General features: G+C 48.3%; 1 protein-coding gene across 1 annotated transcript; it reads left to right on the top strand.

The window, feature by feature from the left end:
• The first annotated feature begins 2,306 nt into the window (after window positions 1–2,306).
• On the top strand, window positions 2,307–25,044 carry RBP1 (retinol binding protein 1). Its single transcript, XM_004037747.4, has 4 exons — window positions 2,307–3,071; window positions 3,572–3,750; window positions 23,959–24,060; window positions 24,794–25,044. Exons 1-4 carry the CDS (start codon window positions 2,813–2,815, stop codon window positions 24,845–24,847), a joined length of 594 nt encoding a protein of 197 aa, XP_004037795.1. The 5' UTR covers window positions 2,307–2,812; the 3' UTR covers window positions 24,848–25,044.

Raw genomic sequence — 25,044 nt, 5'->3', positions numbered from 1 at the left:
CCAAATGGATTAAATCAAGCACAACAGCATGGGCTGAGGAAGGATAACTTTGATGGTAGCTGATGCTTCTGAAGAGCATTTCCCATTTCAACTCATTAGACTGATCTTAAAGCCCCAGAAGAGGGGCACAAACCAGCACCCAGGCTCTCCCTTGCCTTTTCCCTCCCTTCTAGGGCTCCTCTGGCTCAAACAGCAGTGGATCTGGAACAGTACTCAGTGCCACGCCCTGTAGATTCCTCATCCTTTGCTTCTCAGCACCCTGAGAGGTAGTCAGAGTGTCCCCATTTCACAGATGTGGTGACTAAGCCACAAAGAGATCAAGTATCTTACCCCAAATCACTCTGGTAGACAGTGACCCAGCTAGCAAGAACAGGCATTCTGCCTCTAAAGCCTACACATGCAGGCTACCCTTTGCTGCAAGAAATAGCACAGCCACCAGGGGCTGTGCCTGGGAGGAGACCCAGAAGGGCAGGAGCGTACTGACCCATTTGGAAGACTAGACAAAGAGGTGGACAGACAGAAACTGAGTGAAACTAGCTGAATTAAGTGCTATATGTTCAGCTGACCAGGTCAGAAAAGTGAGGTCAGGTGAGCAGAAGTTATCCAACATGGTCAGAAGAGGGAGGAGTGGCAAGCTTGTGGTTATTTGGGATGGACAAGAAGGACTGGAGAGGTGGGCAGGCCTCTGCCTCGAGCACGAAAGGGCCATTCCAAGCATGGCAGGGAATAAGAACAGACTGGCCTCTGCTGTGTGCCAGGCACTGTGCTGAGCATTTGGCATAAACCATCTCAGGTGATTCAGCATAAAGGGAGAAGTTTGGGGAGGATGAGAAATCCGGCTAGCTGGGCTGGATGGCATCAGAGAGCAGGGAGAAGAGTTTAGACTAGTTGGAAGTGACCAAGGAATGGCCAGTTCACTGCTTAAGCCTTTGACCAATGCTCCATTCTGGTAAGTCAGGATAACAAGAAAGCCCAAAGCATGGCTGGCCCTGGCGAGATGCCTTACAGAACCTGGGCCAGGCCCCATCCATCCTTGCGAGGTGTCTTATTGCACCTTCAGGTTGGAAAGACTGGGATAGGTTGCCCTGAGTGCCCAGCCAAGATGAGCCCTGGGCTGGCTAGGGAAGGACACAGAGCCAGTGCTTGTGTGAACAACTAATGACCTGACCATCCAGAGCCAGACAAAGAAGCAGTGGGAAACAAGGGCCTAGAGCTGGCTCTCAACCAGGGCTGGTTTACCCAGCACCCACACCCCAGTGCCTTTGACAATGTCTGGCGACATCTTTGTGTCTGGGTGCCACTGGGATCTAATGGGTAGAGGCCAGGGATGCCACGAAATATCCTACAGTACACAGGACAGGCTCCTGTAACAAAGACTTATGTGGCCTAGAATGTCAGTAGCACAGAGATTAAGAAACAAATCCTAGTCTAGGGAAAGAGGGTGAGAAGCGCTGAAATCCAAGTTGCTGCCTGGGAGGAAGCTGTCTCTACCCTGAGGAAGAGGCTTCTTTTCCTAATTCAGCCTGCACTGTGAGAACACATGTGAGCCCCAGGGAGGCACCCTGGGGAAGGTGGTGCTAGAGGGGAAGAAAATGTTATCTGCTGTCACTTAGGCTGTGATTTGTGCAAAAAGCGATTTAAAAGAGGTAGTCAAAAAGAGGGTCAAAAAGTCAGCCCATGTGATTATGTCATCTACTTGGTGGCAAATGCAGTTAAACCACTATGACATACCCACACAGGTGACAAAGGAGATGTGATCAAAGATTTTCATTGCAGTACTGCTTTTAATAGTGAAAGATCAGAAACAATATAGTTTGTCCATCAGGGGACAACCTGGATAAGCAATGGAATACTCCATAAAATAATGGGGATACTTTCTATGTACAGCTATGGAAAAGTCTCCAGAATATATTAAGCGAATAAAGCAAAGTCCAGAACACCGTGGAGTACAGTGCTGCCATTAGGTGAAACGGGAGGAAACATTAATAAACAGTATATTGCTTACATTTGCATAAAGCAGCAGTGGATCTCAAAGTTGATTGTGCATCAGAATCACCCAGAAGGCTTTTTTAGCCACATGCGCTTCAAATAACATCAACCATTTTACTTATTTATTTATTTATTGAGCCAGAGTCTCACTCTGTCGCCCAGGCTGGGGTGCAGTGGCACTATCTCGGCTCACTACAACCTCCTCCTCCCGGGTTCAAGCTATTCTCCTGCCTCAGCCTCCCGAGTAGCTGGGACTACAGGCGCCTGCGACCACGCCCGGCTAATTTTTTGTATTTTTAGTAGAGACGAGGTTTTACCGCGTTGCCCAGGCTGGTGTCGAATTCCTGACCTCAGGTGATCCGCCCGCCTCGGCCTCCCAAAGTGCTGGGATTACAGGCGTGAGCCGCCGTGCCCGGCATCCTTTCTTTTATTTTCGGGAGAGACGTGGAAAGTGCCCCAATTTTCTCGCCCGTAGTTGAACCTCCCAGCTTTCCTGACCCCAGCCACCACCGGCGCGAGGCTTTAGACAAAGGCCTGTAAGTGGCCTCTTTCCTTAATCACGCCAGCACAAACCCCAGGAGATTGTTTCCCAACTCCCGAGTGGCTGCTGAGTGTGAGAAGTTCATGGCGTTTGAAGGAAATCCCCAGGAGCCGAAGAGTTCGGCCAACAAAGCAAACGTCCCGTCTCCCGTCTCCTCTTCCTTTGTAGGGGAAACGAACTGAACGTCTGAAACGAAGGTGGTGCGGCCTGGACAAACCTGACCCTTCGACATCCCCCGCCCCTGCGCCCGCCCTCGCTAAGCGGGGAGGAGCGACCGCTACAATGGATCCTCCCGCAGGCTTTGTGCGCGCTCGGAATCCAGCTGTCGCCGCCCCGCAGAGCCCCCTGTCCCCGGAGGGCGCTCATTTCCGGGCCGCCCACCACCCGCGTAGCACCGGCAGCCGCTGTCCCGGCAGTCTCCAGCCGTCCCGCCCGCTCGTGGCCAACTGGCTCCAGTCACTCCCCGAAATGCCAGTCGACTTCACTGGGTACTGGAAGATGTTGGTCAACGAGAATTTCGAGGAGTACCTGCGCGCGCTCGGTAAGCGCTGCCCGCTGCGCCCTGGGCGCCCCGCCGAGCAGCTCCGGGCCGCTCCCTAGAGCCCTCCCGAGACGCTGCCTGCCTGCCTCCATCCCGGCGAGCCGCGGTCCGGTGCCCCTGGACGCCAGAAAGGGCGTCCTCGGCCACCGCTCCCAGGGCAGCCCCCAGGCTGCACACTGGAGAATTCGGGGTTGTTAGGTTAACCGGTGGCAAATGTCTGCTCGTTAGCCCTGGAGGTGGGTAATTTCATTAGTAAATCTGGGGCTGGGTTTGTTACTTTTTGTTTTTAAACGGTTAACATAAGAGCAGAAAACTTTGTTGGGGGCGGCAGGGGAGGCACAGGCAGGCTGTGCGCAGAGACAACGCAAAGCCAGCGGGAACCCTAACAGTGTTCGCGGGCGGAGAGGGCTCCTGGGGCCCCGCTACCTTGGGAACGGTTCTCTGAGTTTTCCTGCCAACTCTCTGGTGCTCTCTCTCTCCCCGTTCAACCCCCACCGCAGACGTCAATGTGGCCTTGCGCAAAATCGCCAACTTGCTGAAGCCAGACAAAGAGATCGTGCAGGACGGTGACCATATGATCATCCGCACGCTGAGCACTTTTAGGAACTACATCATGGACTTCCAGGTTGGGAAGGAGTTTGAGGAGGATCTGACAGGCATAGATGACCGCAAGTGCATGGTGAGGATTCGCGTCCACCCGGTGTCTCCTGCCCAGGGGGCCTGACCAAGGGCTGGGCTAGTTCATCCGAGAGGGGGCAAGGGCCTGAGGGACTGAAAACACTTCCCACTCTCAGCCCCCATGGTGGGCAGCACCAACTCATGAAGCATCCTGCTCTATCTACACTGGAAGGTGATGGTTATGAAGGCTGCCATGTGCTGTGTCTCCACTGCGTTCAGGCCCTCTGCCCGGTGCTTTATGCACATGGCTTCACCTAAGCCTCACACAGCCTTTGAGGGAGATATGAATATGCCCATTTTACAGATGAAGAAACAGTCTCAAAGAGATGACGTAACATGTCCAGAGTAGCACAGCTAGGGAGGGTCTGGAGTTCAAAGCATGTCTGTTGATTTCGTTCTCTGGCTGACTATGGGCTGGTGGAGGGTAGGAGGAAAGAAAAAAGAAACACAGGTAACCCCTTTGAAGTGTAAACTTTCAGTATGACTTAGTGTGAAGTCACTCCAGGAAGCTGGGGGCGCCTTGATCTCTGCTGGAAGCCCCCTGATCTGCCCATCCTTGCCCCAGAGCTGGGATTTGGCTCCTGGCCATCCCCTGCCCCACCCTGTCATCCAATGCCTACTGAGCATTCTTTGAACTTTGCAGCTGACACCTAGTCAGTAAGTCAGTGCCCCTCCAGCCCAGACCAGAGGAAACAGCAATGGGGGAAGAGGGAGGGCCAAGAGCTCCCTCCCACAAGGGTGGGAAGCTCCTGACCCAGGACATCCCAATTAGTACTGCCACAGCAGACGCCGGAAGGCCAGCCCCAGGCCTCCATCAGCATTATCTGGTTGCTGGGAGGTCAAGGTACTCTTGTTCTCCCTTTTATAGTCTTGGGTTCAGAACTGGCTTATGTTCATCCCAGGAGCCGCCTTGCTTATTGATGGGGTCCTCACCCACCACCTCCCACCATTTACCAAGGGTCTTTACTGCTGGTCTGCTGTGTGTCCAGCACTGTGCTAGTCATCTTACAGCACAGCACAGTGAGGGAGGGATAAGTAACCCCATGTTATGCAGTGACTGAGGCTCAGAGAGAGGAAGAGACTTGTAAGAGATGAGACTTGAGCCCTGGGCCTTCTGATGTTGAAGCCCACAGTCCTGCTTTCTGCCAGCTTCTCTGCTGGTAGTCTGTGCAGAAACAAGATAGCTGAGGTCTGTTAGGATTGTAGTTGAAGGGATGCCCATGTCTGGGAATAGGCATCTGGAGCCTGGATGACTCATCCCCCCACCTTGTCTATTCATCTGAAGGCAGTCAGGACTGGTATCTGAGTCTGCTGTTTGGAATGATGGGAAAGAGGGAGTAGTCAGCAGGGAGTGGCCTTGGAAGGACCACTAATGGGAGAAAACACCATTGTTGCAGAGAAATGTCAGGTTGTGCCTTTAAAAATCTCAAGGACTCTTAATCTGCAGGAAAGACTCACAATAGGAAAGGAGACCTTCAGATCGCATCTGCCTTTCCCATTACTGCCCAAGACCTGCTCCCCGGCACACCACATGGAACTTTGCTCCTTAAGAATAATCCTTACCCCCACTCACTATTGTGGAACTCACAGATCACATCGAACCTTTATTTTGGGTCACCACAAATCTGGCATGTGCTGGCTTGTACTAATTATCTTCACTCTTTCCTTCCTTTCTTCATCCATTAACACATGAAACATTTATTGATCACCTAGTAATACTAGCAAATGCAGTACTCATCAAGTGCTTACTATCATGCCAGATGCTATTCAAACGTTACATTAGCTGACTTAATCTTCGCAACACCCTTTCAAGCCTCATTTTACAGATAAGAAAACCACTGCAGGATTTCTTGCTGTGTGACCTTGGGGAAGTGCAGAGGGAGGATTTTAGTTAACCACTGCCCTGAACATACTGCTTCCCTCACGGGCTGGTCACCACGGCAGGCACAGGACAGCAGAGCATGTCACAGGCCCTGATGTCCAGGAAAGCAAAGTCTTTGCAGTGGAGGCAGGCACACCAACACTTGCAACACAGTGTGGCAAAGAAAAGCACAGGGTGGGAGTGAGGGGATGGGGACTACCCAGAGAAGGGGATCCCAGAAGAATTTCTGAAAGAGGTGACTTCTGTGCTTCATTGTAAAATAAAGCAGGGAGGTGGAAGGGAGGGTTTTGGATACAAAGGAAAGGACAAGGGCCACCTTTTCTTCTCACTACAGCATCAGCGTCAATCGCGCATCAAGCAGTAGTCGAGCAGACCGTGGAGATTCAGCCACTGGACGAATCCAGTGAAACTGGTCTAGGATGCATGGTTACTATCACTGCCCCAGGACTCAGAGATGCCCACTCTCAAGTAGATAGCCATTCACTCACCTGTTGTGGCCTGTTGGGAGATGGAACAGCCCGTCTGCTCTGCTCAAGCCTTCGCCTAGCCCCATGCAGTACAGAAAATCCCTTCTCTCTGGGCTGGCCGCTGGGTGGTATGCTGCTTTGGACTGCCGGAAGGACATGGCTGGATGGGGGTAGGATGATAGAATTAGAGCAGCTGTCAGGCCTGAGACTTGTGAATGGAGGGGAGCTGGGTACCCAGAGGCTACCAGCTGGGCTCTCTGAGGGCCACCAGGGGTCCTGGACAAGGTGGTTGCCAAAGATAACTTTCACTGCTACCCCCTCTGCCTCACACACTGGGCACCCATCAGCCAGGAGCAGTGGCCCAGAGGAGTTTGTTCCCAGCATATTACAGGAGTCCCATTCTCACTTGGGATTGGTCATTCATCTATTTTTTTCATTCCTCTCTGGACACCACAAGCATCTCATGGTGCTTCCACTATCTTTGCAACCCCTGTGTCAATGAGACAAATCACACACAATTCCTGCCCTCATGGAGTTCAGTGTAAGAAGGAGGCAAATTGAAGCAGCCAATCATGACGTAGTGGACACTGTGCTGATATAGGCAGAGAAGCACTCCCTGCTTGGTCTGAGAGGTCAGGGAAGGCTCCAACAGGAATTGGAGACTGAGCTGTGGCTTAAAGGATAGACAGGAAGTAGCCAGGCAAACAGAAAGGGGTTGAAAGAAAGGCCAAGGCCGAAAGCTGTCCCACACCAGGCCCTGGGCTTGGCCCTGGGGTCGCAGAGGCAACAAGGCCTTCTGGACACCCAGGCTGGTGGAGGAGACAGGCACATCTTCAGGCCATTACAGCTCAATGCTTGATGGGAGCACGGTGGGCTGGGGAGCACACAGCTGGGAGTAGGAAAGCAGTGGTCAGGGAAACTCCCAGAGGAGGTGACAGCTGAGAGGGGCCTTAAAGGACTAATTAGGGCAGATGTGGAGAAAAGGATAAGAGCTTTCCAGTAAGCGGGAACCACATGTACAAAGGCCCAGGGTCAGAAAAGCCTGGCTGGGAGGGAGTTTCAGAGGTGAGAGAGGAGCAGTCTGTGAAGACTTCAGCATGCCTGGAGTGCAAGATGTGGCTGGGAGAGAAGAGAGCCAGGAGAACCTGGCAGGGAGACTTGATGTGACCCTGACAGGCCTCTGTGAGTCCTTGCTGGGAGAGGTGTGGCCAGGCTGACATCCCTCCCCAAAGGGCAGAGGCTCTCACTGGCTGAGAGATCTCTGATCCTGCCTCTTTTCCATGGGAACCTTATCTGTATTCTAGAACTGCAGCCAGAGGGTGAAACCCAGCCTGCAGATGTGTTTTGTTTGGCCTGTACAATGTTTGAAAAACTTCAGAGTCAGTTGCCAATAACTGCCAAAGATTGTAAGATTTCACAGAAAATCCATATTTCTGGCTGTTCTTAACAAAAACAACAAGAAAAGGAAGGGCCCTGGAAACACTGGGCACCTGTTTATTCCTGCACTGCGTGGATCCCTGGAATATGCTGCAGCTGCTCCCTTTAGATGTTACATTTCCTAGTTTACCACAGTCTTCAGCCCATCCTGTTACCTGAAGTCAAGGATCAAATGGCCATTTGTCGCTGTTTGCACTGTGGGTTCCTTTAGAGCTGTGGATCCCAAAGCAGAGACAGCAGCAGCAGCATCACAGGGAACCTCTTAGAAATACAGATTATCTGGCCACACCCCTGGCCTACTGAATCAGAAACTCTGGGAGTGGGGCCAGCTATCTGTGGTTCAATAAGCCCTCCAGGTGGTTCTGATGCAACTAAAGCTTAAGAATCACTGCTCTGGAGTAAAGAAACATACTCTGTTCCTGTGTCTCTATAAAAAAATGGAAAAACTGTAAAATTAGGTGTAGAGGGCCATGGGCATGTAGAGGGCCAGTTTGGCCCATCACCTGAGTCCTATGGACATTGCAGTCCATGCCCAGAACCACCTGAAATAGCTCTGTGTTCTCTCCCCAGGTGGAGGGGTGGAGGGACTCAGATCTGGGTGGCTCTGCATCACTAGGCTCACATTTCCAGTCTGATCTAATCAGATTTTATGTGACCGCAAACAGCAGGCACTATTTTGGTAGAGATATACAAAGTCTGGGCTCAGCTGAACAGACACAGGGCTTTTCTCCATTGCTTCCTGCATGCCTTTGTCCATAAAAATGTGCGATCAGGCCCAGCAAGGAACCAGCAGCATTTGTTGAATATAACACATATGTGCTTTGGCAGGGTGGGAGCTCTTGAGAAAGGAAGGTGCTCTGACTTCAGATAGTGTTTTCTCACTCCTGAGGAAGCGAGTGCCTCAAAATGATTTGGTTCTTTGTCTCAAAGTCCCCCCAGCATGAGCAGGTTTTGTGGGAGAAGACTGAGCCTCGGCCAGGAATCACAGCCGTGAGCCTGGCTCTGCGGGGGTGGCAGAAGGGCCATTTGTCATCCCCATGTCCAGGTCAGGTTTTTCCTGGAGGAGATGGCTTTGTTCACTCGGGGAACTGGCGCCTCCCCCTATGGCTGGAGCCTCAGCTTCATATCCATCGTTGAACTTAGGATGACCCCTCCACAGGGCCTGCCTTCTGCTCCCAGCCCTCCGCCCCTCTGTCGCTTTCTTTGTTTTTATTATAAAAGGAAAATATTCAAATAGCACAAGAAAGTATGGGCTGAAAAGGGCCCCTTCCCCCACTTGGCCTGATTCCCACTTGGTGGATCTGTGCGGAAATCTTCCTCAGACTTATAATTGATCTATCTATTGATTAGGCAGTTGGTCAAGGTCTCTATCTAAAACCAAAAGAAAGAAAGGAAAAGAAAAAAAGGAATCCACTTCTCTACATATTTTTTTAACTCAGTGATATTTCTTACACATTTTTCCATATCAGCACTTACAGATTTTCTAAGTTCTTTTTTAACCGTCTATGTTTCCTTTCCTTCCCTCCCTTGACTTCCTTACTTACATCCTTCTATCTCTCCACCCATCCATCCATCCAGCCATCTAATTATATATGGTAATACATGAAATCCACCAAAGTACTGTTGACACTTTGGTTTAAACTCTTGCCAGCTTTCTGATCCTATTCTTGACCCATTAAAGAGATTTTTTGATTTGTTTTAAAAAACACACACACACACACAATGCCACTGGCTAAATTAACTCCCTGGGCTGCAGCGCTGAGAATGCCGTTGGATGTGGGAGCCTCTGAGAGCTGCCCCTGCCCAGATCAGGCACCCGGCATTCAGCTGGGCCCTTTCCAGGCTAGAAACACAGGATCTCTTTCATGTCTTAGCTAAAGTTCTCCGACCTTTGAAATCGGTGTCAGCAGCGTGCTTTTGAGGATTACAAAAAGAAGAATTAAAGCAACCCAAATAAAATTCACAAAGTAGCTTTCAAAAATCACACTGCTTTGTTGGGTTTTGGGTTTTGTTAGGCAGGAACAAAGGAAAATAACATGTACTAAATCTTTACTAAGTGCCATGCCTGCCCCAATTGCTTTTTGTACTTTTTCTCCTTTGGTCCCCACAACAAATGCTGTTCAGTAAGTATCATTATACTCATTTCACAGATGAGAATCTGAGGCTCAAAGAAGTGAAGTGCCTTTTTAGCCCAAGGTCACCCTTGGGCTAGCTGGTGGCAGAGGAAGAATTCTAATTAGTCTGTTTATAAAGCTCTCTACCCCAAGGTCTCCCACAGAGCTTTGCTGAAGGCCAGCACCTCAGTTCCTTATTGTGAGCCTTCTCACAGTCTGAAGGTAAACCCAGGCAGTTTTGACAAGGCCTAGTATGAGTGAAAGGAGCACCGGTATTAGGGTCAGAACATCTATTTGAATTCTTCTCGATTATCTGACAGCGGCCTTAAATGATTAGACACACTGCCTTTGTTTTCATATCTGCAAAACGGGCATCGTAATTGCTGCTCAGCATGTCTCACAAGGCAAAGTTGAGGACCATAGAGATCGTACAGGGCACATGAGCTTGGGAAGCCACAATACTATGTGAGAACAGGGCCAGGGCCTGTGATACCCGAGACTGAGGGGCATGGCATAATCACTTACGATGGCCAGGTATTTACTGAATGAATTACAGCTGTTTGTTTTTCTGACCAACATTGTTCCTCCACCTCCCACCCAAGAGAAGCACTGTTTTCTTTATGGTGGGAATTACTCCTCCTCAACCTTTTGGGTCCTGGTGGGGCTGCAAATCATAGTACCCTGTCTCTTCTGGGACGAGCACCGTCTGCCAGGGTGATCACAGTGTCCCGTGGCCTGTCACATACTTGTGTATGTGGCCCAAGCTGGGCCAATCACCATTTCCTGGGAGTTAATTTAGGAACCCTGAGAGACAGGTGAGTTCTATTCCATTAAAGGTTGATGAGCTGTTATGATGTAAGCTTGGTGTTCTCTGAGGCCAGTCCCCTTACCCCACCTTCCTTGGCTGCATGGAAAAATCCAATTGAAGGAAAGTAAAAGATGAGGCCAATAGAGACAGAGAGAATGCAACATTAGAGGGTTACTAGAGTTCCTGACACACCATTCCTAGATTTTCCATGTACTTAAACCAATACATTTTTTTCTTTCACCTTAAGCTATGTGAATTGGATTCCTGCCACTTGCATCTGAAAACATCCTAAGACATTCAAACTCCAGATATCAAGCGTTAAGACCCACATAAGTAGTTAGAGCAGTGGTTCTCAAATTTAAGCATGCCTTACCCCTAGAATTTCTCATTCTGAAAGTCTGGGGTGAGGCTTGAGAACTTGTTTTTCTAACAGGTTCCTGGATGATGCTGATGCTGTTGGTTCAAGGACCATGCTTTTGATAACTACTAACAAAGAAAAACAAGGAAGCAGGCTGGCCTGTGCCTAGTTTCCTGTGATTTTTCTCATCATGATTCAATGTAATAAGCCTGTGCTGGGGTAAAATGTGCCTAGTTCTAGGGGATGAATGAGAATAGGTAGGTGTAGCTCCATCCCAGGATCAGGGTAGTGGGGGATGAAGACTGCCTGGGGACATCAATCTTGCAGCAGCCCACAGTGGTTTGCAATTGAGGGTCCAAGTAAGTGATACCAATAGTGTGTGCAGCTGGACAGGTGTGAGGTACAACAGAGCAATTAGGAGCTTTGACTTTGAGATGGACCTGGATTTGAATCCTGGTTCTGCCATACAGCTGTTTCCTTGGCAAGGGTACTTTATCCCTCTGAGCTTCAATGTGCTCATTTGTAAAAGGAGCCAAGGGTAATACCCACCTAATGGAGTTATGTGAAAATTAAATATGGTAATGAATTATTTCTGTTTCCTGTTGCTGTGTAACAAACCACTCTGAAACTTAGTACCCTAACTCAACAACATTTATTTTGTTCACAAATCTGCAATTTGGACAGGGCTCAGTGGGGATGCCTTGTCCCTGCTGCCTGCCCTGCCAGTGGGGAGGTAGAGGATCCACTTTCCAGATGGCTAACCCACACTCACTCTCTGCTGGCTGCCTGGGCTTCCTCACTACGTGGCAGGTAGTTTCCAAGAATGCAAACACCATAGGGTGCCAGCTACCTTTAATACAGGGATTAGTGAGCTCTTCCTTTCTTCCTTCCTCTTCCCACCCCTTCCCTCTTTCTTCCCTCTGTCTTTCCTGAACTGAGGGTCCAAGGATAGCATAGGAATACTCTGGGAAAGAATGGTATAAACAAGATGGGTGTGAAGGTGGGGATGGCATGGAACCCAGGCTCCAAAACCTACCTTTGCCAGCTTTACAGTGGAACTGGTCCTGCACTAAGAAAATAAAAAATAATAATAATAATCTTCTCACAATGTGCAATAAATCAGAAAATCATCTTACTCTTTGACTCAGGGACCCCACTTATGGGATTATATTCCAGGAAAATCACTCTATTTGTACAAAGGTATCTGTTAGTCACTCTGTGATAATAATTCTCAACAACCCACAGAAGCATAACCACTATCTCAGGGCCTACTATGCGGCAGGCCCTGCCCTGTCATTTTATGTTTATTTAATCTCCTAACAATCCTGGATAGGAGGTGCTACTCTCCCATTTTACAGACAGGGAGCCAAAGGTCCTGCCCAGGTTCACATTACTGGTTAACCATAGATTTGTGATCTCAATTCAGATGTCTCTGATTCCCTACTTTGTATGGTTTTTATAGAACAGGCTGTCTCCTGCTGGTATACCTAAATATCAAATAACTATGGGTGGTTAGAAAGACTGTGGCTTTTTAATTCCATAGACCACTATGTAGCCGTGTAAATGATCACTATGAAGATAAATGAAAAGTTTTTATAGGCATTCAGTCACCAAGTTCCATAGATTCTGCTTCTTAATGTCTCTTCCTGTTTTTCTTCATTCCCACTGCTCTGAATATCTCATGCCAGTAATAATAATAACAATTAACATCTCTCGTGCTTACTGTGTGCCAGGCTCAGCGCTTTCCATGGATTATTTCATTTAATTACTGCAGTATCTTCACGTTGATCTCCATTTTACCATGCTCAACACTTCAGCCCATCCCTCCCTTTCTAAAAAGGGAATCTGATCATGCTACTCCCCAGCTCAAAATTCCCAAGGGCTTCCCAGTGCTGATGGGTAAAAGCCAGATGACACTCAGGCTCTTCAGATCATGGCCCTGCCTGTCTCTCCAGCCCTATTCCCTCCCTCACTCCTTATGCTTGGCCCCATCCCATCATTTGTCAGTGCCTTCACTTGCCATCCTCTTTGCATCCCTCTACTCACTTCCCTGAGGTATTTCTTTGCCTCTTCCTCTGGGAGGAGAATTACCCACTGGTCAAGACCCAGCCCAGGCTTATCTGCTCTGTTGATCCCATCCTGATTCCCCATCCCACCACTGTGCCCTTCCTTTGCCTTGCAGCCTCTCTCTTCAGGTGCTGCTTTTAGGGCACCTGTGATGCTAGTTAATGTGTCTGAGATTCTACACAGCAGCAGCCACACCATCATGGGCTCAGTGGGCTCCAATGTGTTCATTAAATGAATGTTAAGTGAAAATAGCAGAACCTCAGAAACATAAATGGTAGTCATTGACCATATCACTGCAAGATGCAATTGCCATTTAATAATAGCTCATGTTTATTAGGTATTCCATGTGCCAAAAATTCTTCTAAGCACTTTCCATGCATTAATTCTTTTAATCCTCACAATAATTCTATGATGAAGATGCCAAAATTCTTCCTATATTATACATGAAGAAAATGACTCAGTCTGACTGAGTTGTAACTGGTTCTGCTCTAGAGCTAGACCAGCCGGACCAGCCAGACTGTCATCTTTGGGATCTCATTTCTGCCCCTTACAAAGTGGGTGGCCTTATGCAAGTTACTTCACTTCTCTATGCCTTTACTTATCTGCGAAATGGGGATAATTATGAAATAGGGGATACCTGCTTTGTGGTAAGGATTAGATGAACGGTGTGTGGGAAAACCTACAGTGCAAACTGCCCCATCAGTATGAGCTGTTATTATTAATCCTCTCACACTGACCTGTGACCTCCAGAAGACAAATTCTGGGGGTGGTCACATGTATGAAGGGATACCTGGCAAACCAGAGAAGAGCTAGCAGGATTATGAGAGTGGAAGCTGGCCTGAAAAGGCACCTGCCTCTCCATACCCACAGGGAACAGGATGGACTAGGCCAAGAGCAGAGAGGAATTATTGCTTACTGCGCATTTTGTGTGTCCTGCACTGAAATAGGTCCTTGAAACCCCTTGTTTCATTTCATCCTGATGGCTCTGCTCTGTGGCTGGGCTCACTAGCCCCATTTTGCAGATGAGGAAGTGAAGGCTCAGAGAGGTGGAGTAAATTGCTTTGGTCACCCAGCAAGAACGAGGTGAGAACCTGCAGTTCAGGTCTGCCTCTACCCAAGGCTATCATTGGGTCCCTCCTGAATGCCCAGCTTGGCAGGCAGGCAGCTGTCCCATGACTGGGCCAGACTAGGCCCGCAGCATGCCAGGTGATATTCAATGGCCATAATATTCATGCCAGCAAAATGTTCATGTGGGAACAGTAGGCAGACCATGGGCTCAGAGCTGGGCAGAGGGGATTTAAACCATGTCTTATACTATTCCTAGTTGTGCGCCTTTGAGTATAGAGCGTAAGCACTCTAAGCCTTAGAGACTCAGGGTCAAATCACTCCAATGGCTAACCCCTTTCTATAAGGCTTACCTGTGAGGAAGAAACAGCCACATTGCTCGGAGAAAGCGTGGTGTTCACTGCAAGAGTGCCACTAGAATGCTTTCTGCTATTCATTCATTCAACAAATGGTAACGCACATTTTCTCTGCCATGGATTCTAACATGGGGGCTGGTATCCTGCAGTGAATAAAAGGATCCCAGACCCCAAGGAGTTCTTCATCAAGAGATCCTGACATGCTTACTCTTCCCTGGTTACCTGGTTACTGATCTAGCACCTCTTATCTTCTGGGAGCCATTTATTTCTATTTGCCTTGAGAGAGAGAGATATATATAAAATAGAGGCCAGAGATTCCTGTGGAAGGGATGAGGACTTCAGTGCCCCTCCTAAGCACTCTCTGACAGGATGTCCCCTCTCTTATTCTTATTCTCCCACCCTACCCCCAACTTCCACACCCCTGCCTGTGCTGGTGGAACTAATAACACACCAATTGCTTGTACTGGCCCCAGGTAGCAGATCCAGCACTGCCTGCCAGGTAGGCAAGCATCTGGATTTTCCATGGCACCAGGTTTGGCCAGCTGGAGCACGAAGACATACTGTGAGGAAGAAGAGAGGCTGTGAGCAATCTCCCCAGTAAATTCTGGGTCAGAGGTACAGGGTCAGCCTTCATGGGAAGGGTCAACCCACAGAGTTAAGCTGGGCAAAACCTATGTAGAAACCTCCCTCATGCAGACCCTGCTGTCCCTGATTTTCCTGCAACTGCCTGGGCTTGTTCCCTTTGCCTGGGACTCCCTTGTTCCTCTTCTTCCTCTTTCCACTTTTTTTTTTTTTTTGAAACGGAGTTTCACTCTTGTTTTCCAGGCTGGAGTGCAATCGCGTGATCTCAGCTCACTGTAACCTCTGCATTCCGGGTTCAAGCAATTCTCCTGCCTCAGCCTCCCAAGTAGCTGGGATTACAGGCACACGCCACCACACCTGGCTAATTTTGTATTTTTGGTAGAGACAGGGTTTCACTATGTTGGTCAGGCTGGTCTCAAACTCCTGAGCTCAGGTGATCCATCCGCCTCAGCCTCCCAAAGTGCTGGGATTACAGGTGTGAGCCACTACACCTGGTTCTTCTTTCCACTATTTGCTAACTCCTGTGGTGTTTTCTGGCATCACTTCCAGCATTATTTCTAGCCTTACCTCTTCCAGGAAGCCTTCCCTGATGGGCCTCTGTCTCTACCTTAAAGGCTGTCAAGGTGCCTTCTGACTTCCATAACCTCCAGCACTTGTCTACCAGTACTTACCATTCTGCTGGAATTCTCTGTCTTCTTACCTTCTTCCCAGATAGTCTGTGAGCCCTCAAGAGCAGGCCACTGACCTTACTTCCCTCTCTCCAGCACCTACAGCTGGTGCATAGGAGGTGTGAAACCCATGATTGCTGAATGCTGTTCCCTTGCACAGAACCACGTGGTGAATTCCTATTGCTCAGTCAAGGGTCAGTTTAAATCAGGGAACTGCAGAGCACAGTCATCAAGAGCATGAGCTCTAGAGCCAAATCTCATCTCCCCACTTCACTTCACGGCTGGGTGAACTTCAGGCCTCAGTCTCCACATTTGTAAAATGATGAGAAGCATACCTGCTCTAGGAGGTTGTCAGGAGTCAACTGGTATGACATATACTTTGCCTAGTACCCTGCCCAGCACATAATGTTGGGCATTATCATTATCATAACAACACATGTTGTTATGATATTGATTATGGTGACTGATAATGACAGCAATGCTATCACTCCCACCAGGGAGCCTTCCCTGACCCCCCAGGCTGGGTTGCGGGCCGTCATCCATCCCAGCATATAGCACAGAGGTGTCATTGCCTTCTCTCCAGGCTGAGCTACCCCATGGCAGAGCTTCTGTGCAGCCCAGCCTTAGGGCCACCCTAAGTGCTAGGTCCCTGGGATGAATGAGTGCAGTTCCACAGGGCCCTGTGACCTTCTCCAGTCCTGTTCCCAACTCCTTATCCAGAACCTTGGCCTTGAGCACTCCAGTGGTTTAAACTGACTCTAGGAACTTTCTGAATTGTTTAAGGAAAAATAACTGTAACATGTCAAGGTTATTAGTCTTAACATTTTCTCATTTTGTCTTAAGAATTGTGTTACCATTTGCTGTTAGCTTTTTCATGGTATTAGAATTGCATTCTTTCATGCTCACAAAAGCCTTGTTGTGGCTATACTATTTATAGTGATTGCTTTGAACACCTATTATGTCTCTAATTACTCGTTCACATTTTAAGGCCTTATTAATTTAGTTTTAATCTGCTTTTAGAGTGAAACTGGCTTTTCCTCTTGAATGTGCTGACTTTTGATTCCAGCCCCCCAGGAATGGATCAGAGAAGAGGAGCCGCTACCCACCCACTCATCAGCCTGGCCTCAGGGGCAGCTCATGGACTTTTTAGCCAGAGAGAACTGGGTTCAAGTTATGGCTCAAGCCCTAACCCGTTGGTGATGGGCTGGTTACTTATAGAAGCCTAATTTTTATCAGCTCTAAAGCTTGAAGATTTAGTGAAACATTGTGGAAAGCTCCCAGCACAGTACCTGGCACCTGGCAGGTTCTCTGTCATCTCCCCTACTTTTCCCTCCTGATCACTTATTTAACACAAGCACCAGATGCTGAAAACCCTCTAATTGTCCCAGGAACACACATACCCTCAAAGGGAGAAGCACACTTTCAAATCAAACTCCAGGATTTGCATCTTTTAGAAATTTACATTATGCGGAGAAAGTATCTACTCACTGTCTGGTTTTGAAATTTTACCCCAAATTGAAAGAGCATGGGTTTTGGCGTCAGACCTGGGTCGGTCCTGGCTCTGGCCTTTGCAGGCAGTATCACCACGGGCAAGGCTTCACCTCTCATAACCTGGCTGTGGAACCACAGAAACAACAGAATTCAGTCCCAGCCCTCCAGAGGTGGATCCGTAAACAGAGGGACTACTAGGGCTGGGTGGAGGGCTGTGAGTGATCCAACATCCCCTGCTCTTGAGAGTGGTGTTTTGGCATGGGAGTGTTAATGAATGTCACAAGTTTCTTGATACCAAATAGAGTTCCTACCATTTGCAGGTCATACCGGTCACTGCCAAGAGATGGTTCTATTTAGTGAGAATTGTCTGGCACTCCCAGTATAAGTCACCTAAGTGGGGCAAGTGGGCCTTGAAACATCCCTGGGAGACACTCACTCAGGCTGCCTGTGGGAGCTGGGCTTTTTGTGTCACTCTCCCATGCAGCAGTGACGGCTGGGGTTTCTAAGTGGTCAGAGGAGCTGGAAAATGGCTTCTGAAGTAACAGTCCCTTGTCATAGTGGTACAAAGATGTCTTCATTCATCTGTTGGCACATGTCTCTCTGGGTAAACTGCCGGCAAGGCCAAAGTGATGGGGGTTATTATTAGTTTTTAATAGAAAAGTTAGACTGGCTTCACTTTCCAACCAGCTTCCCTAGTTCCAGCCCATTTGCAGACTTTTGGGTGGTCTGTGGGATGAAAATTTCTTGTAAGGAGGTGAGCTGAAGATGGACATCCCTCCTGGTTGCTCTTGGATTGTCTGGGCTTCATTTCTAAGGTGGTCCCAGAGCCCATGTGGGGGTTGGGGGAAGCAGCATTGTCTAGCCCCTTTGGTTTGTACCCATGTTCACCCCACCCCCACAGCCACCTGCCTTTTCTGTGGGACTTGAAAAGCATCAGGAATATCTTCCTACCTGAAATTCTTCCATTAGACCCTGATTAATTGGATTAATCTAGGAAACCAGATTAAATGACCATTTAACGACCCTTTCAGATCTGGCTGAATCTTTGTCCCCAAATGTTCACTGCTCCTGATCTAGCAAAGAGAGCTGGCTGCTGACTTCAGAGGGAGGTCATGGAATAAGTTACTGGGTCCTAGGGAAAGTTGTTTTCATAAGTTCTACTTTGTGTCACAAGAAAATGAATTATCATTGTTTGTTAGGCATTCACCTTCCAACATTACTTATTTCCTTTTCCCTGTCATTTGTGTTTAAGTGATAGTCCCCCTCCTCGGCTCCACACCTCCTTTTTCTGTTCTTATGACAAATCAGATTCTCTTTGAAATAACTAGTCTGTTCCCACAAGATAAAAAACTTAAAATGAAAAATCCAGTCCCACCAAAAGTTAACATGGGGAGAGTGGGAGAATTAAATCACATTGCTGAGCCATCCCAGCTATCAGTGGGGGTCTTCAAACAGATCTTCTGCTTAAACAAAGACCAGTTAACATATAAAGGAAGCAGGCATCGTGGTGCCAGCAGGCAGCCCCTGCAGGTCTCCTCATGGATCCCAGTATCCTAGAAAGAGAAGGAGCTTCCAAAAACTTGGCCATGGTGAATAGCATGTCAATCACTGCTTCACAAATCTCCAACTCTTAAAAAAAAGGCTTTCATTATTGTTCAACATTGACAAGGAAACCCATCTTTATCTAAGCTCTGGGCATCATGATTACCATTACCTAGTGCCTGCTATATGCCAGCCCTATGCATTTTCTGTATATTTTCTCAAATCCTCAGAACAACCTGGTAAAGTAGGTGCTTTGTTTATCTAATGCCATGTAACAAACCAGCCCAAAACTTAATAGGTTAAAACAACAACCTTATATTCTCATGATTCTCTTGGTTAATTGTGCAGTTCAGCTGCCTGTGGCTGTGTTCAGCTGAAAGCTCAGTTGGGGCGCCTCAGCTCTTCTCCAAGTGGCTTCTTTCCCATCCTCCAGGGCTTCTCCTTGTGCCCTTTCTCTTTGGCAGAATATCCTGGACTGCCTAAACATATAGCAGCTGGGTTTCAAGAGGGGAAGATTCCAAGAGGACAAGCCCCCAGCATACAAGTGTTTATAAAGGCACTACTTCCATCATGCTTGTTCACGTCTCACTAGCCAGAGCTATTCACGTGGCCAAACCAAGCCGATGTAGGAAGAGAGTTCACAGGGGTTTGAATATCATGAGACTCGGGAGTCACCAGTGGAAGAGTCTACCACAGTAGGTATCGTTTAGCCTTCTTTTGCAGTTGAGGGCACAGAGACTCAGAGAGGTTAATCCAGTTGCCCAATGTCATCCAATAGTCAGGAACAGAGGACCCAGCTCTCTCTGATACCATGTTCTTTGCTGCCTATACTAAGTCAACCTGATATAGGTTGAGGTGGTATAGTAGGAGGCGGGCAGGGACCAGGAGCCAAGTATAAATGGCCAGTAAGCTTCCAGGATTCTTTAACCCAGAGGACAGCCTGACCAATTCCCTGGCCCACCTGCCCTCCTGGATCGTTCTACCCAACAGCACAGGCAGCAAAGACAGGCACTGAAAACATGCTCCAGGCCACAGTCTGGGTTTTTCAGTCTGATATTCTGGCCCCATCTCCCCACCACCCCCCAACAACCTTGTTCCTCCTCTCCTTAACTCCAGGATAGTCTTCTACAACACTGGCTTGTTGTCATTTCTCCCTCATCACCTCCTACCCCTTGCATCCTTTTTCACTCTGCCTAGAATGCCCCTCCCATTTTTAGAAACTCCTTTGAGGCCGTGACAGCCTGGGCACTTCTCTGTGGGGACCTCTACAGGCAGAAACCTTTAAGACCTCTTTCTGACTCCCAGCACCCATACCCCCACAATGGTTGGAATGAACTTAAGGGTGTTCCTCCAGGAGTCTGCTCAGAGTCTTAGCACCATGTCCATGTGTTTTTCTGCAGCCCCCAACGATTTTAGCCACCATCTCATGGGCAACTGGCAGGTGCCCTGCCCTAGACTGGGAAACAAGTGGGCACCAAGTCATGCAAAGCCCATGCTCCAGCCCAGATTCTTTCTCTCATTTACTAGGTGACCAGAGAAAGTCATGGAACCTCTCTGAGCTCAGCCACCCCTCTACATCCAATACAGACAAGAATAATCTCTGCTTTGTCCAACTCCTAGCACTTTAGGAGGCCAAGGCAGGTGGATCACCTGAGGTCAAAGAAAATAATCTCTGCTTTGTCCAGTATCAGAGTCAACAGAAGCTTGGGGTTAAGAAAGGCTTTCTGGGAGACTGATGCAGTATGCATGTGATAGGGATCCTTCCCTTTAAGAAGCCTGGTTTGTAGGGCTCTCAGAAAGGCTCCTCTACACCCCAACAGACTTCTGCTCTCTCTATCCCTCAGTCTGTCAAGCTGCCTGAAATTCTGCCATCTGTCATTCTTTTGGGCTAAGGTATTATTATTGTTTATATCCAGATGGCCCCTGTTAAAAGATGCCAGCAATCTGGAAATGGTAACACAGTAGCCCCAGGAGCAAAAGCCTGCTTTACCATTAATAAACATCTCTCTCATGGTCATTCTCTGACCCTGGTGTTGGAAGGTAAATAGGTGTGAGCTTTCTGGAGATAAAGTTGGCAATACTCATCAAAAGCTTTACAAATATGCACACTCTTTGATGCAACAATTCCTCCTCTGGAAATTTCTTCTAAGGGAACAATGTGTTCAAAACTATGTATACAAAGAAGTCTTATTTATAGTAGCACAGAATTATAAATAAATAACTTAAATGTCCAAAATAGGTAACTGGCTAAATAACAGTATGTATGTACAATCAAATACTATCAGGGACTGTTTTGTGGGCCTGTGACCAAGGCAGTCCATCAGGGCCCCAGGCTCAGAAAGCCCCTCACTTGGTTTAATGCTCTGCTGTCACCAGCTTAAAATTCTTAATGATTTTGAGCAAAGAATCCCTCATTTTCATTTTGTGGTGGACCACACACACACTATGTAGCTACTTCCTAGAATATTACGTAGCAATTAAAATAATGCTTACGGAGAATATTTGTTGAAATGGGAAATTGCTTCAATAAAATGAAGAAATGAGGATACGAAACCATAAATGATGCAATCCTAATTTTGTATAAAACAGAAACATGTAGATAGATAGATAGATATAAAAAAAAAGAGTGGATGGAAATTTACCATACATTGTAACATATACAATGTTAGAGCAATTATCTCTTTTTTTTTTTTTTTTAAGACGGAATTTTGCTCTTGTTGCCCAGCCTGGAATGTGATGACATTATCTCAGCTCACTGCAACCTCCACCTCCCGGGTTCAAGCAATTCTCCTGCCTTAGCCTCCCAAGTAGCTGGAATTACAGGCATGCACCACCATGCCCAGCTAACTTTGTATTTTCAGTAGAGAAGTAGAGACGGGGTTTTACCATGTTGATCAGGCTGGTCTCGAACTCCTGACCCCAGGTGATCCACCTGCCTCGGCCTCCTAAAGTGCTAGGATTACAGGTATGAGCCACCACGCCTGGCCTAGAGTAATCATCTCTAAAGAAACAAAACTACATGTATTATTTTTATTACCATTTTCTTCTTTGGTGTTTTTTTTTTTTTTTTTAATTTTCCAATACAAAGACTATGACTATACTTCCTGACTAATATTTCCAGAAGAGGCAAAAATGTATGTCATAGCTGAAAACAAGCAATTGTCTCTTGTGCCTCTGAGTGAATCTGGAACCCTTCATATGCACAGTAGCTTTCTGGATAAACACATGAAGAGAAGATCAGTTGATGAGGAAACCAAGTGTTCTTATGAGCTTCTTGAAGCTGAGGACTGATTTCTGGGTCCCCGCTTCCCTCTACAGGCCTGGGATGGAAGGAGCACGGATAAGTGAATGGGTGTCCTGTCTTATTTATGGCATGAGGTCATGAGTAGTCTTTACCCATGACATGTCTCACCACACATTAACCACACTATGTTTTGCGTTCTCTCTAGCCTGGGACTAGACTGTGCCCCGAGTGAATTTCTGGATCAGAGAGAGGATCTGCCCCCCAAGTCCTTTTATGCCCCATTTCTCTCTGGAGCAGAGACCAGACTTACTCTTATGCAAAGCTGGGGGAGCACATGTGGCTCCACCAGCCTCCCTCGTGCATGTGTCGCATTGCAGGCTTCACCCCAACAGCAGGGGGCAGTAGTGATCAGCAGGCCCAGGTGGGAGGCCTGGGGTGGGGAGGTCCTCCTGCAGGGAGGGGCCCCACTAACGCCACACCCATCTCCCATAAGTCTCCTCTCCCAAATCCTTTATTCGGCTGTTGCTGACTGTCCTGACTCAGCTGAGCATGGCAAGGAACACAAGGATCCTAGAACCTTAGCTCTCTACATTCAAGGCTTGAGTTAATGTCCCCATGTGACAGATGAGAGCACAGGGGCCCTGAAAAGGGAAGGATTTGCTGAGAGCCACACAGTGAGCAAGGGGCAGAGTGCTGAGCACTACTGTGGGGAGGCCAGGCTCATAACACAGAACTGCCCCATATGGGACGGCTATTCAAAAGAAGGTGGGCAGCCCCAAATATGAGTGATGCCCACTGCGCTTTCTGTGTGCCCACATCTGCGACATGTGTCCCAGTCTAGGGCACACTCATGGCTATGCTGGGATGTCAGGACCACCTTGCCTCTGAAGTCCAACACTTTTTTCAGCCCCGTGTTGCTAGGTGGGCCTTTCCTGCTCCACTAAGACTGAAATCTCCCCAGGACACAGACTGGGCCTCCTCCTCCTGCCTGTCTTCCCTTCAGCATGCCCAGCACATGGCAAGGCTCACAGTGCTCAGGGAAGATGTGGGGGTTCAAATGTGGGGTGTAGAGGGTGTCACAGTGCTCATCTGTGCTCTGCCAAGCCCAGGCTGGGCTGCGGGATCTTCCTCGCCTTCCTCCTCAGTTCCCTGGTGCCCTCCTGATGAGCTCCTAAGCGTACTTCCTGCTGTCCCACCTCAAGCCTTCACCCGGTGGTGGGCTACTGGGAACTCTTCTCCACAGCACCTCCTTTCCTCTCCTTCAGCTCCATTCTTCTCTCCTTAGAGCCCAGCCCTAGTGAATCCCACTCCCTGGACTCTCACCTGGGCTCCCACAGCCTCTGGCCTGTAACCCTGGTGACCATGAACACTTCAAGAAGCAATTTAGTCCATTGGGGTGGGGACCTTCAGAGCCCTACAGATCTGTGTTCAGACCTGGTTCTTCCACTGAACAACATGGGTGAACTTGGCAAGTCCCTTAACCTGATCTGTGAAAAGGAGATGCTAATCCATGCTCACGTGGATAGGCATGAGGCTTCAGAGACGGCACAGAGAGTGCCTGGCAGAGCAGGTAGGCAGCTAACAGCTGCCATTTGTACCTTCACTGGGTTATTTATATCTAAGGTCATTCTCCCTGTGAGATGAAGAGCACTTTGAGGGCAGGGGTGGGGTCTTTTTGGTGTCCCAGGACTTAGCATAGGTTGAAACAATGAATGGATGAATGAAGTGTCTGGGGATGGTCAGGGTACACTCTGAGAAGTCTGCCCCTCACCATAAGATTCTGGAAAACATCCTTCACCCCCCACACCCAGCTGTGCTCAGCCCTCAGGCCCTCCTCCCCACCTTAGCCCCATTCTCACTGCTTGCAATGACAGCCCCACTCCAATGACTTTTTCCCTCCTAATTACCCTTTTAAATAAAATTTATGAAGGTTTTCATACATTTTAAAACTGATTTACACACTTTAATAAAAGCATGTGATGGACAGGGAGTATTAGGCTGCAGATTTTCTACAATGAAATTGACGTGAGCACATCCCAGATTATCAAGTTTGGGAGCTGCCCCCTCCCCCAGCCTCCAGGAGCTCCCGGCTTGCTCAAGATTGACAAATGTGTCTCTTTCTTGGCAGACAACAGTGAGCTGGGACGGAGACAAGCTCCAGTGTGTGCAGAAGGGCGAGAAGGAGGGGCGTGGCTGGACCCAGTGGATCGAGGGTGATGAGCTGCACCTGGTAGGTTCCTGGGCTGGGTCAGGCTGGGTCCCCAGAGGCCCTGTTCATTGTTGAGGTCCAGATGGACCTTGGAAAAAGGCACCATGGATTGGCCTTGGTTCTGTTCTGAAGCTTCTCTTCCAAGGGCCTGGAAAAGATGCCTGCGTGACTTTAAAAACCAAGCAATGTATTTTCAAGGTCTAGGCTGACCCAATCATCTAATTAGAGGGACGAGGTGAGGAGTTATACCCATTAAGCATCAGCAATGGGCTTTTGCATTCTATAACTCTATTCTCTCAGAATAGGAATATGGCTCTTATTTTAGAGATGAGGACCTGGGGGCTCTGAAAGATTAGATTACATGTCCAAATTGCACATCTAGAAAGTGACAGAACAAACATTTGCTCCCAAATGATGTATATATTCACCATGCCAAATTGTATAGGCCAAAGCCAAGAAGGATTCTCTAAGCTTCTCTAAGATATGATCTCAATCTGGGTCAGCGGGAGGTGATTCGGGAGGGGAAGCGTCAAGGGGTCCTGTTGGTCAGCTCTGAGCCACATCCGTTCCTCTCAGCCAGCTCTGTCTGTAGGGTGCTGCAGAGCACTCCACTATACAGTTTAACTGTCTTTCCAAACAATTGGTTACTTAAACCAACTCTTGGGGAAAAATAACAGCCAATGAGTATTTTTAGAGTTCTTGCCGTAAGTGTGACTCTGCTCTGGCCAATGACCAACATCTGCTTTTGTTTCAGGAGATGAGAGTGGAAGGTGTGGTCTGCAAGCAAGTATTCAAGAAGGTGCAGTGAGGCCCAGGCAGACAACCTTGTCCCAAGGAATCAGCAGTGTGGATGTGTGGGCCAGGATCCCCCTCTTTGCACAGCATGAGGCAAAAATGTCCAGCCACCCCCAGGCATCTGTTAGCAGAGTCTGTCTCTTGGCTTTGTCACTTTTCCTTTTCTTAAAACAAAGCCATGCCAATAAAGTGATCTGTGTTCAAAACGTC

Source organism: Gorilla gorilla, chromosome 2 (genome assembly GCF_029281585.2).
Source record: "Gorilla gorilla gorilla isolate KB3781 chromosome 2, NHGRI_mGorGor1-v2.1_pri, whole genome shotgun sequence".
In the NCBI taxonomy this organism is placed as follows: domain Eukaryota; kingdom Metazoa; phylum Chordata; class Mammalia; order Primates; family Hominidae; genus Gorilla; species Gorilla gorilla.
This window is presented reverse-complemented; position numbering and strand designations above follow the sequence as displayed.

Coding starts and splice junctions, on each gene's coding strand:
- RBP1 (XM_004037747.4), top strand. CDS start 2,813: ATGGATCCTCCCGCAGGCTTTGTGCGCGCTCGGAATCCAGCTGTCGCC. Junction 3,072..3,571: donor GGAGTACCTGCGCGCGCTCG/GTAAGCGCTGCC, acceptor CCCCCACCGCAG/ACGTCAATGTGGCCTTGCGC. Junction 24,061..24,793: donor AGGGTGATGAGCTGCACCTG/GTAGGTTCCTGG, acceptor CTTTTGTTTCAG/GAGATGAGAGTGGAAGGTGT.